This window comes from Dipodomys merriami, unplaced genomic scaffold (assembly GCF_024711535.1).
Source record: "Dipodomys merriami isolate MVZ:Mamm:240054 unplaced genomic scaffold, mDipMer1.0.p SCAF_502, whole genome shotgun sequence".
Taxonomy (NCBI): domain Eukaryota; kingdom Metazoa; phylum Chordata; class Mammalia; order Rodentia; family Heteromyidae; genus Dipodomys; species Dipodomys merriami.
Genome location: NW_027206072.1, coordinates 382,885 through 396,172, shown reverse-complemented (window position 1 = coordinate 396,172; position 13,288 = coordinate 382,885). Strand labels below are relative to the sequence as shown.

The window sequence follows — 13,288 nt, the reverse complement described above, 5'->3', positions numbered from 1 at the left end:
CCTTCTGAGTTTAAGCATGGTGCTGAGCTGGGTTCGGTGAAGATCTAGACTAATTATGGGCATTGAATTTGTAGGAATTGTTCAAGTAACAAAATACCTGACATAATCAGCTTATAAAAGAAAAGGTTTGTTCAGCTCACAGTCTTAAGAGTTTCTGGTCCATGACCAGCCAGACCCATCCCTCTGGGTCTCTGGTTGGTGTGCCTCATAGCACTGCTCGCCCTCAATGCAAAGAAGAGAAGAGAGATGAGATCCCACAATCCCCTACAAGGGCATGCCCCCAATAACCTAAGGACTTCCCATTAGGCCCCGCCTCCTCAGATTCCCCCCACTCCCAATGGCACCACCCTGAGGTGCAAAACAGAGTAAGAACCACACACACACACACACACACACACACACACACACACACACACACACACACACACACACACACACACACACACATCTGCAACCTCGGGAAACAAGGTCGCGCTGGCATTGAAGATGAACCAGGGAGGCGAAACAGGCTTTCATTGCAACAATGGTTCTTTGCCATTTGTGACACAGTCACTAACCATTGCAAGAGGTAACTAGAGCTCACTTGTGCTCTGATGATGCAGGCTGGGGTCAGGACATGGAGATTTGGTGGGCTGAAGCTGACTTCTTGAGGATGGGAGCCTCAGTGGTTCCCTTATCCAAGGCTAACCAGGCCTTGGGAAACCTACTGACATCCACTACACTCACTGATGCCTGAGCCTTCCGCAAATGAGGTCAGCCTTCTACCTGTGAGAAAGACGAAGCCCAGGGGCTTCATGATGTGTCTTACACATAATGGACAATTAATGAAAGCTGGGCAGATTAATTACCCGTTAGGTATCAGGCTGGCACAGTGAATCAGAAGTACCTACTTGCTTCCTGTGACATTGTTCACTTAAATTTATTTTGTAGTCTAAAAGGAAAATAATGATAATACATATCAGTCCTAAGATGGGGTACATGAAACCCTACCCTGTCGGTGCTTGGGACTTACTTTTATCAACAGGGATTTATAAATACCATCATATGCAGGATTATTTGGTGACTGTCTTAGCATTATGTAGTTTTGAAACCCTCCATTTTCTCTCTGGTGCAGTTTCTCTCAGAGCTTCCTGAAACTAGTAGTATAGCCACACACACACACACACACACACACACACGCACACGCACACGCACATGCACACACGCCATGCTGTCTGAGATAGAAGCACTGTGAAGGGCTGGGGCAGGGGTGGTAGAGCTGTTGGGAGGTGGAACAGAAGGGGTACAACGCCCTCACCTCTGGGGGTTCAGGAAAGTACTATGGGAATCTTTACCTGTTTCCCTCTACATCAACAGGCCTCCTGGTGGGTACTCTTGACGTCGTATTGGACTCCAGTGCCCGAGTTGCGCCTTACCGAATCCTGTACCAGACTCCTGACTCCCTGGTCTACTGGACCATCGCCTGTGGTAAGTTCTGGCACTTCGTGATGGGTAAACTTAAAGTGTTAGGCCCTGGGTTCAAACCCCATTATCACAGAAAAAAAGGAAAATTGGAGTGAATGTTCAGAGACCTCTTGCCCAGTTCCCTCAGTATGTTTGTTAGTGCAGGATATGCATTACATTCGTGGATATGTACCAATGGACTATTGTGAAAGAAGGTCCAGAATCTCTTCACATTTCCTCGGTCTTCACTGGTGCCATTTTTCTATCCAGAATCTTCCAGTATACCACATTACAGGTTGTTGTCAAACCATCTGAGTCTCCCCTTGGCTGCAAGGGTTTGCCAGGCTGCCTTGTTTGGGAAGACCTTGCCCGTTTACAAGGACTCCGGTCAGGTGAATCGTGGGCCCTTCCTCCCCTGGCTTCATCTGGTGTTTCCCTTATTAGCCGGTTGGTGAGGGGTTTCATGAGGAAGATGACAGAGATGCAGTGACATTTTCCTGTTAGCAACACAATGGGCCACAGCTGGTCCCATGCATTGCCTGGAAGTGAAGTCACTTCCCCTCCTCCTCTCGAAGTCTACTCTCTGGAAGAAAGCCACAGGGCCCTGGTTCTTCCTTGGGAATGGGGTGTCTTTCTTCCTTACTTTCAGGATGGATTATCTTCCTGATGTATTGGGAATTCTTCTGCTTGCTAGATTTGTCTCTCCTCCCTGGAGTCAATCACTTATGCCAGTATAGATTCAGAAACATTTATTTCATGTCCTGTGTTATGATTCACTGTTCAACTTGTCCCTGCTTTTGGCCTTGGGGGGAAACTCTTTCAGTTGACTTCATTCCATTTTTCACTGATCTCTGTTTGATGGAAGCATGGTGCTCGAATCCAAAGACAGCAAGACAGTTAGATGTGCTCCCTGCTCTTGAGGAACTGGAGACTCACTAGGGTACAAGGATGCAGTCATTTACAGCCCACTGCACATGTGTATTGTATGGGTCTGTGACACTGGAGAGTTCCTGGCTGAGTGCAGGATTCTAGGCAGGCCTTCGGTGCTAATGAGGAAAGTGGCTGGATGCGATTTCGGGCTTCTGGAAGGCTCAGGTGACCTAGTTATATTCCCTCAAGGACTTAGCAATACTGGAAAATTTAGCATGGTAAACTGTGTCTCTTTTAAAAGTATTCTGGTTAAGAGGCAAGCAATCCCATGGGAAACAATTCTGAATTTCTTTTCATTTCCATATTTCTGTTGAAGAAGATGTAGCTTTAGGCTTTTAGGATCACCAAGAGTGACGGTCGGGGACTGGGCAGCAGGAAGGGGATGAATGATAAGCAGGGAAGCTGGCACTGTCAAGAAGAGGGCTTTACCAATGTGTCCTAACCCGCGGAAAGTAGCACTCCAGCCATCTTACAGGTTCACTCTCCAAGGGGCAGAGGGGTGGGGGTGGGGGGGTTGAGAGAGAAGTGTCACATGGTCTGTGGTGGTGATTGATTGGAACACATCTGAATAGCAATAGATCATAACGCAGGATGAACACCTGTGAGTCTAGATGGACAGGTTAGTCTAGAATTGTATGAAATCAGACACTATGGCCAGTCAGTAATGAAGCAAAACCAAAGACCATTATCCTGGAGAAGGGAAAGTAAGGAGAAAAATGAGGGAAGGGGTAACAAGTTTGACAAGAAATGTACTTACAAGCCGGGCTCCGGTGGCTCACGCCTGTCATCCTGACTACTCAGGAGGCTGAGAGCTAAGGATCATGGTTCAAAGCCAGGCCAGGCAAGAAAGCCCAAGAGATTCTTATCTCCAATTAGCCACCAGAAAACCGGAAGTGGTGCTGTCTCAACACGGTAGAGCGCTAGCCTTGAGCTGAAGAGCACAGGGACAGCTCCCAGGCTGTCCATGACCAACAAAAGTAAAAAGAAGAAAGAAAGAAATGTACTTACTACATTACTTATGTACTGTGAGCCCCTGTACCTCACCTTGACAAATAAAAAAAAGAGCGAGAGAGAAATCCTAGAGAGATAGGATTGACCACTTGGCTTGCTTGATTGGTGCCCTCATCGCTTCTCACTCACCTCCCACAGTTCCACTGCTTCCTCTGAGTCCAAGGTCTCGCTTTCTAGCCCCCTGGGCGCCTGGGTCAGCTGATGGCATGGTATGTGCCTTTCTGACATTTCTTCGTCCTCATCACCAGCCTCTTTCTTGTTTATTGCTTCTCATTTATTGTGCTGTCCGTTTCTGGGGGCTTTGCCATTCTGCCAAGCAGTTCTTTCTACAAATATTCTTGTGGGGTAAAACCCAGAGTTACAAAGCTGGGATATTCTTCATGTATCCACCCAGCCAAGATTAACAGTAGACTGTAATTGTGGATGGTGTGATCTATATCCCAAGGAGTTGTGTTTTTATTTTTCCTATAAATAATGCCTGCTCAACGGCATGATCTCATTCTAATAAACTTAGAATGGTTTTAGCTTTCGTGAGCATTGATTACTCCTAGAGACAACTCCAGAATTTCCTTACAAGAGACTGCGGAAGTCACAGCCATTACATACTCCCGGTCACCCATTAATTGTTCATTCTTAATGATTTCCAATTTGTGTTTAAAATCTAAATTGCTAGCTCCCTTTCTGAAAAGATTTTTAAACGCGGAAGCTACTGCCATAAAAAAATAGTTCTTCAATATGTTGACCTTTCTGTTGCTAATGTTAATGTTATTTTTTCCATAAAGTCAGTTTTCTGTAGGAAATTATGTTGAAAGCTTGTTAATTCTGAGAAATGTTTGCTGAAAGAGGAACTTTAGTAAAAAAAAAAACAAAACAGGTGAGTCTAACTCATTGCTCTGTGGAATTCATAGGATTATAAAAACTCATCCTGCATCACACACCTGATACATTGTCAGTGAATATAAATTAAAGAGGCTTTAATTCAGTAATTATCATCTGAGTGTTGATGTAAAACATTCCCTGTAGACAGCAGGAATATTAGCTATAAGTCCCAGTTGAGCGATTTGCCTTAGATCTGGGTCACATGGCACCAGGCAGGCAGAATCTTTGGGGCTTGTGTGGTTTTCAGCCATTGTGGTAATCACTTGGTCCTGGACAGTCTGGCCTCACTGCTTGATAGACATCTCCAGGGTAACACAGCCCTGACCAGTGCCTTGACTTGACTTGCTATTCCTTCTCTTTTCCATTCCATAATCTCATCTAGCCTCTCTGGCCATTCTCTTCTCAAGCTGGAAGACACACCTACCATCATCTTGACCAGTCTCTTACTTTAGTAGGGCCTGGAGGCAGAGTGAATTTCTCCAAGTTCACATTCTATCCTAGCTATTCATTCCCAGGCTCTGGTCCCATCCCAGGCTGTTCAAGCGAAGCGGTGTTGGTTTTATGATGAACCATTCTTTCAGTCAGTAACTATCAGAACCACTGTATAATTACAGACTTCTAATTGGTCTGCTCTTACTGTTCCCCTACAGTGCACAGAAAATGCTGGGTAAGTTACTTGTCTTCTTCAGGAGACAGAAATATATGTGAAAGTTGGTGGGCATTTTTCCTTGTTCTTTCTGGGTCTGTGAACCTCAAGAATTATTCTAGCAACCTGAGGAATTCAACAGCATAAAAGAAACACAACATTCATTGTGAAAGTTAGAATATATCAATAAGTAAGAAGAGTAAGAAATGGGGCTGGGAAGGTGGCTCAGTGGTAGAGCGCTTGCCTTGCATGCTCGAGGCCCTGGGTTCGATTCCTTAGCACCACATAAGCAAAAAGAAAAAAGCCGGAAGTGGCGCTGTGGCTCAAGTGGTAGAGCACTAGCCTTGAGCTGAAGAGCTGAGGGACAGCGCCCAGGCCCAGAGTTCAGGCCCCACGACTGGAAAAAAAAAAAAAAAAAGAAGAGTAAGAAATGGAAAACCCATTTCCTATCATCAGATTATATCTATGTTCGTATGTGTGATACTCATTACATTACATACTTCCCAAACTTGCACTTAAACATAATTATATATAGCTTCTATATGCTATATAGACTATATGTAAGTTACAGCTGCATTTTATATTTTGAAGCAAATGAAAATAAAAAACATATTTAATAATTTATTGAAAGTACCTCCCACATCAATAAAATTCATTCCTCTAATGTCAGTTTTAATAGACAATACTTTATTGTGTATACAATATCATTCATTTAATCTGTGGTTATTAAAAATCAAGGGCTCTTATTCTCTGACACTTCTGCATCTCGAAGATTCTGAACACAACCTCTGGGCATCCCCTTATCCCCTCAGTTATGGCCTAGGATTAGTTTATATAGGTAGATACATGGAGTCAAAGCATTCCTGTATGCTTAATGTCTCAAGCCCAAGGGCCCTCGAGAGTCAGTCACTTCCCCTGTCCAGGTAGAGGCGGCCTTGGCCCTAAAGCGTTGGCCGCTTACTCTGCCTCTGCCCACCTCGATCACACAGGTGCCTGGTGGAGGCTGAGTCATGGCTGGCCCTGACAAGGCCCCGCGTGCCCTGCCCTCTACCCTCCTAGATCCTGTGACACTAGCTGCAGTATCCAGCACTACCACCTCAGCCCACCCTCAGTGGATGCAGGTGTGCATGCACGTGCTGCACACACACACACACACACACACACACATCTGCAGTGTACACATGGTATTCACAGGCATTTAATCAACAAACAGCTACACCTCCCTGGCATCGCAGTCCATGAGTGTCCCTGTGGCTGGCACTCTTCCCTTTCCTGTTTTCAAACACAGCCAGGCATCGCTTACTGAGGGGATGCAACGAGTATTCGGAAATTCTGTCGTGTGAGCATACAGAAATTCTGTCGTGTGAGCATACACCTGTGCTTACACATACCTAGATGGTATGGGTAGCACTAGGCTACACGGCACAGATCACTGCTGAAGGGCCCACACCACTAGGCTATATGGTCCAGTCCATTGCTGTAGGGCTTACCCTTCTAGCCTACATGGTATAGTCCATTACTATACAGCCCACCCCCTAGGCCACAGGGCACTGTCCACTGCTTCCAGGCTACGAACTTGTGCAGCCTATCTCTCTGTATTCAGTCCTATGGCAGCTGTCATGCATTCATGAGGTTTATGCATGTCAGCAGAACTGCAAACATAAAGTGTTTAATGGTTTAAGACATTAAGATGCTACTGTGGAGAGACAGCTTGCCTCGCTGGTTCAAGGTCCTGAGTTCAAGCCCAGGGTCTGCGGGGACTTATTCTAGAGGGTGGGGACTTATTCTAGAGGGTGCAGGAGCGCCTGGGACCTGAGGCTCAGGCTTTGTGACACTGCCAGCCAGCGCAGATGGCGCCGCGGGTGGGGGAAGACACCTGCCGGTGCCCATTCTGGACGGAGCTGTCAGCGTCTGCGCCGTCCTCCAGCCCGGGGAGGAAGTGACCTCTTACAGCCAAGGAAGGGCACCCCTTTTAATTTTATAGAGAAAAATGTCCAATTTCTGTTTTACTTGTATCGTTTAAGAATGTTTCAAAGTTCTCTGTCAAACTCTCCAAGGTGACTCATTCCATGCCTGTTCCAAAGAGCATTTCCTACCTTCCAAAATATTCGCAGACACCCTTCCTTTTGTCACATTGGTCTGGTTTTTTTCTTTTTACTTGTGTCCATTTTATTTCTTCCTCTTCTGGTTCTCCTCCTCCCTCTCCTCCTCCCCCTCTTATTATTTTGGCAGTACTGAGGTCCAGCTCATGGCTCACGCTTGCCCGCTGAGTGCTCTGCCGGCTAATGCCACCAGTCCTTGCCTGCTTGTAGTTATTTTTCACATACGGTCTCTCACTTTTTCGCTGGACCAGCCTTGGACCACAGTCCTCTACCTGTGCCTCCTGGGTAGCTAAGACGGCAAGTGTGTGTCACCATGCCTCCCAATGTGCACTTTACAAGTAGCTGGGGTGACAGGTGTAAGCCAGTGCACCCAGCTCTGTGTCCACTTTACGTGTAGAGAATTTGAGAGAGATTAAACAAAAGGTCAAAAGTCATCCTGCCAGCTGGCGGGAGACAGAAAGAGGGCTGCCGGTGCTCTGAGGGCTAGATGTCCCCGTGGCACTGTGGTACAGGGTCTTCCTGTGGCTTTTACACATGAGTGGCCAGGACTCAAACAAGTGATCCGTGGAAAATATCCTCGATGAGCGTCAGTCTGTTCTTCAGTGTTTTCGTGGGCCGCTCTCTGCCAAGAGCTCCGCTGTGTATCTGCGACAGACATCACTTGTTTAAATGCTGTTCATGTGTGTTGCAGTGCCAGGGATGGAACCCGGGCCTTGCACGTTGGGCCAAGATGGCTGCTGTCTGAGGCCCCCAGCCTCTGCAGGGAGCTTTGGTGTTTAGGGTTGAAATATGAGGAAGTGAACTTGGCCCTGCTTGTGATCGCCTCTCGGGACGCCCCTCAGGCTTACCTGGCGTCTGTGTGATTTCAGTTCTGTGAGCAAGGCAGATGCTCTATGTCCCCTGCCTTTCTTCCTCTTGACTCAGAGTGAGATCCTGAGAAACCTTGCATGATTGGTGACAAAGAACAGAGAGAAAAGACACTTAGAGGAAGTAATGGGAAGATTTCTTTGGAAATCTAAAGAGATGCCCAAAAGGTGATGAATGAAATGGTGATGTTCTGTAATGGGAAGAGTATTATATTTCACACACATGCATACACATGTTTATTTTACATCTATACATATACATACAGCGCGGGCATGTCGCCGTCTTCCAGGCTGAACTATGGTCCTGGAAGTTCTCAATGCAGTCACACTTCAGTCAAACAGAACCAGTGGGGTTTCCCTGGGCTTTCCCGTCTTGCTGAGTCTCCTCTGGAGGAGTGTCAGCACACAGCCGGAGCTTTTGCAGTGACTCAGTGTCTCTCTGGTGATGTCAGTCTTTGGTGAGGACACTTGATGGCTGACACAGCCCGCCATGACACCTGACGTTCACGATACGCTTCTCCTCCCTGCAGGTGGGTCCAGGAAGGAAATCACGGAGCACTGGGAATGGCTGGAGCAGAACCTCCTGCAGACGCTCTCCATCTTTGAAAACGAGAATGACATCACGACGTTTGTGAGGGGAAAAATACAGGTAGCGTATTCGAACTCACAGAACTCACATTTACAGGATTCCCGTTTACAATAGACGCAGTGCACGGAAGCGTTATACAGCAAGAACCGTATGGGACCGGCATGTGCACCCTTTACCTGCCTGTTAACAACCTCCTCATTTCTGTGTTCATTTACTCTGCTGGAGAGAAACTTCCTCCCCTATACTAAAGCGCTATTTCCTAAGCATAGGGATAGTCTACCAAAAACCCTCAACAGTTGTCAGTTGCGTTCCTTAGCATAACTAACGCCGTGTCAATTCTGTACTCCCAGTTTCCTGAGCACCTGGTCATCTGGACATGATGGCTTGTTCCCAGTCCATCTTATGCCTGTCTGGCCTGGCTTGTGAGGTGGCTGTCCACTTTAAGAGTCCTTTTCCTTCTCAGCACTGCTAAGTTTTTAACTATGGAAGAAATTAACCTGCTTCCAGAAGACAAAAAAGCGTTTCTCCCTTTTGCATTTCTGCTGCCGTATTCCTCTCTAAGGGCCCAGAGCAAATCGCCTCCCTTGTTACCCAGCTGGTCCTTGCTGCTCCGTTTTTTGGGGGAAATACGCAGGTATGGGTTTCCCATCACCACGTCATTCTTTCCTATAGGGTCTCACGTGTGTCTATGTAAGTGGACAGTCCCAAGGTTTATAATTCCCTTGTGCGGGGATGGGGGGGGGGGCGGGCGGTCACACTGACAGGGAACCACTTCCCCAGACAGTGTTACGCAGCAGATGACACAGACAGCGCTTGTGGAGTGTTCTCCTTGACTCTCACCGTTCTGCTTCAACTGCTGCTGTCACAAAGGAAGATCTGTAGGAAGTATCTGAAGCTTAAGGGTGAAATGAATGAATGAATGAGTGAGTGAGTGAATGAACAATAGTGGCCAGGAACCTTTTTTTTTTTTTTTTTTTTTTTGCTGTTTGTATTGTACCCAGCATGTCTGGGTTAATTCTCCTGAAGCCAGTTAGTAGGCAGGAACTGCTATTAATGCAATTATGGTGAAAGTATTTCATTCACGCACAGATGAATAGTTCCTGCCTTTATAGATTGTCAGGTAATTAGGAGAGACCAACAAGGTTATTTGTTTTGAGCTCTAATTAACTGTGCTACATTACAAATGTAATCATTCACTATTGAGGCAATCATAATTCAAATACCATACGTCTTTCTAGAGGTCTCTGTACATGGGTTGTAGTAATGGCCCCTGAATACATATAATTTGTTACTTTGCTTTTTTTCTGCCTCAGCCAGCACTGTCTATACGAGTGTGTGATTTTAGTTGTGATTTCAGTAGCTGAGGATGACTCTGTAATTATCGTTATTCTCTTCTACAAGTTACCTAAGCCTCTCACGGAGCAGGGCTTAGGCACGAACAAAAGTAGTGACCACTTTTGTGCAAAATCACTTTTCCCATGTTATATATCCCCTTTGGGATAGGTTATGTAATCTATATTAATAGGTTAAATAGTCAAAATATTTTAATGACCCTCCCTTTTGGGTTTTTTCCTTCGTAGTAATAGGATTTGAACTGAGGGCTTCTCCATTAAGTGCTCTGCCACTTGAGCCACCCCTCCAGCCCTTTGGGTTTCTGCAGATTAGATCTTGTTCTTTTTGCCCAGGGAGGGCTTCCCTTTAGCTTGGATTACAAGCATAAGGTACCATGCCCAGCTTGATTCTTGAGATAGGGTCTCATGAACTTTTTCCTAGGCTGGACTTGAACCACTGTGCGTTTCATCTCTTCCTCCAGTTTAGCTGCTGTTAGACGCAGGCAGCCCTGAGCCCCCACCAAGAAGACAACAAACAGCTAATGGGCTCTCATGGATCTTGTGGGTGCATCAGAATCCCTGTGTGGTTATACATGGCATTCTTTCAGGTTCTCGATATTCAGAGGGCTTCAGAATTTAATGGCGTACTATTTCACTTTTCTGTCTTGGACTGATGATGAAGCTGAACGTATTTTCATGTTGTCCGAGTTAATTTTCCTCTTTATAAGTTGCCAGTCCACCTCCTGGTGGGTATTGAAGTGAATGTTATCCGCCTACTTATTTGGATTGCGTTACTTCCTCCATGGCTGAGGAGCACCGTTGCCTGTAGAGTCTGAGTCCTGCAGAACCTGTGGAGCTCGGAGCACGGTGACATTCCGCCCTTTGTTGCATCAGCCTGCCTCCTGGCTGAGAATTGCAGAAGCTAATAAGATTTGGCGTTCTGGACCTGAACTTTTCCTACAGGTGGGAAAGTTGGCAGTGGAGGCTTTTAATCAGCCTTAAGCTGAAACTAGACGGCCTGTGGATGGTTGAATCTGAGGCCTGGAGCTGGGGTGGTGGCCCATGTCTGTAAACCCAACTGCCCTGGAATGGAGAGATCGGGAGGATTGTGGTTCCAGGCCAAGTCAGACAAAAAGGGTTCACAGAACCCTGGCTAGACAGAAAAACTGGGTGTGGCAGCACACACCCTTTATCCCAGTGATGTAGGAAGCATCAGCAGGAGGCCCATGGCCCAAGCTAGAGCGAAAAGCAAGACCTCAAAGTAATCAGAACAACGAGGGCTTGGAAGTGTCGATTAAGCAGCTGAGTGCCTGCCTAGCAAGCCCAGAACTCAGACTCCAGTCTCACTAGAAGAAAAAACAAACAACCAAGCTCCATATTGCTTCACTATTCCACTGCACTCAGGGCCTGGGCTGGCTCTGCCACTGTTCCCACGCTCCTCGTCCGTGAGCCCAGGTGGTTTTATATCAACTGGTGTCTACCCATATCCTCCTCATGCTTAAGATCACTTTCTTTTATCCTTTAAATGAGCATTCTGGAAATGTGGTATTTAGTAGCTTGTCTGACCAAAGAGTGTGGACTTCAATGTTTTTCCACTAAAACCCAAGGTGGGGGCATCATTGAGTCGTTACACATTATTCTTCACCTTCTCCCTACTTTGGCTCCCGGTAAGAACTCTGCTACTGCCATGGGGATGGAGGCTCAGTATCGGCCCCGGGCAGGGGCTTCTTCAGAGTTTGCTGGCCACTAAGACTGCTTACCGAATATTAGTGGACTTTCATCATGTTCCTCTGTGTATTCCCATTTGTATATGTGTGTGTGGGGGGGTGCATATGTGTGTGTGAGTGAGTCTGTAGGGGTGTGTGTGCATTTGTCTTCCTCTAGCAGTTCTGAGATGCTGCATAGGCTGGGGGTATCTTTGAGATAGCACTGAGACAGTAGTTTTCGATCCTTGATCCTTCAGAACCGACGTGTCTGGGCCTCCTGCAGGGGGGTCTGAGGCCCTGGTATTTCCCCGGCTTGTTTGGTCTGTGACGTCACTCCACCACAGCGCTGCTCCTCCTGAGCACTGCCCAGGCCCCACGCTGGTCGGCTCCTCCTGAGCACTGCCCAGGCCCGGCGCTGGTCGCCTGGCCCTGCGGCTCTCCAGCCCCTCCATGGTGAGGTGTTGGAAATCACCAGATGACAGCGGCCTCATCTCACGTCTCCCAGGGCAGGGCCTCCCAGTGTCTCAGGACAGCTGCACTGCCATCCTTTGCCATGAAGACCAGGAGTCAACAACTTGCCACTGAGCTTCCTGAGAACTGCCAACCCTGTCAACAGTTGGTTTTTAAGGAAATCCCCAACTCTGAATCACATGACCCCAGCTGAAACGCAGGCCTTTAGATGCACGGCGAATTTCCCTCTGAGAATGCTTGTTAGGTGCTAGATACTGAAACATGTTCAAGACACTAGCGTGAGCCAGGCACCCGTGGCTCGTGTCTGTAATCCCAGCTACTCTGGAGGCTGAGACCTGAGAACCTCCATTTGAAGTCAGCCTGGGCAGACAGCTCTGAAGAGACTCACATCTCCAGTTAGCCAGCAAGAAAGCCAGAAGCAGAGACGTGACTCGAGGGAGTAGAGCATGAGAAAAAAAATCCACGTGAGGAGTAAGAAGACCTGAGTTCAAGCCCCAGTACTGAGACACGTGTGCGCACATGCACACGCGCATGCATACACACACACACACACACACACACACACACACAGAGTCCTATTTTCTGGAATTTGCTTGAGGGTAGAAGGCCATATACACAACATTTTCCACCAGCACAGAAATAAGAGCGTGGAAGTACAGATGCTCATTGAGGCTGCTGATTGTCGCAGGCAGAGGCTGATGTGGTTGCGTGGAGAGGAGGCATGCGCTCCTTTGACCCTGCTCGTCTGTGGGAGCTGAGTGGGAATGCTGTCCTCAGATCTCTGCTGTAGAAAGGGGCTGTACAGGGTCCGAGTGTGGAAAGAATCTTGATGGGAGGCCAAGCAGGAAGTGGCTGCCATGATTGATGGGCCGTGCAGAGGCCTGAGTGTCCGGCTAGGAGAGTAGGATGAAGGCTGCTTGTGTGAACAGAGCAACTCCACTGGGCCCTTAGAGCTGGTGTTCATATTTTTATGTGTTAAGTAGCAAATAATCGTGATGGGGGTTAGGGCACTCCTCATTTTCCCAACTGCTGGCAGTGACACAGGAAGGTGTGGCAGGGGGAGAAAATTCAGCACATAGTCTCAGGACATAATGGGGAAAATCAGCGAAAAGGAGCACGGTTAGGAGAAGGTTCACAAGGAGGTGTGAATTAGTTCAAACAGACGTTGGGGCTTGGTATTCAGACAGAAAAAATTCTCCATCTAGATATTAAGCCTCCAAAGTGGCAGGATCACAGGCAAAAGGTAGGAAAGTTCAGAAATGACAGGCTCAGAGGGCGTCACCCAGGCCATGGTCCTCTGTAGTTCAAAGGTGG

The 13,288-nt window shown here is 47.3% G+C and overlaps 1 protein-coding gene across 2 annotated transcripts in view; it reads left to right on the top strand.

Annotated features, from left to right (window-relative positions):
* Positions 1-13,288, top strand: part of LOC138810645 (TBC1 domain family member 9) — a 66,257-nt gene that overhangs the window by 26,265 nt on the left and 26,704 nt on the right. For both annotated transcript variants that reach the window (XM_069997811.1, XM_069997812.1), the window contains exons 2-3: positions 1,357-1,467; positions 8,408-8,526. In XM_069997811.1, the coding sequence (XP_069853912.1) occupies positions 1,357-1,467; positions 8,408-8,526 (230 nt within the window). The remainder of the gene's footprint in view (positions 1-1,356; positions 1,468-8,407; positions 8,527-13,288) is intronic.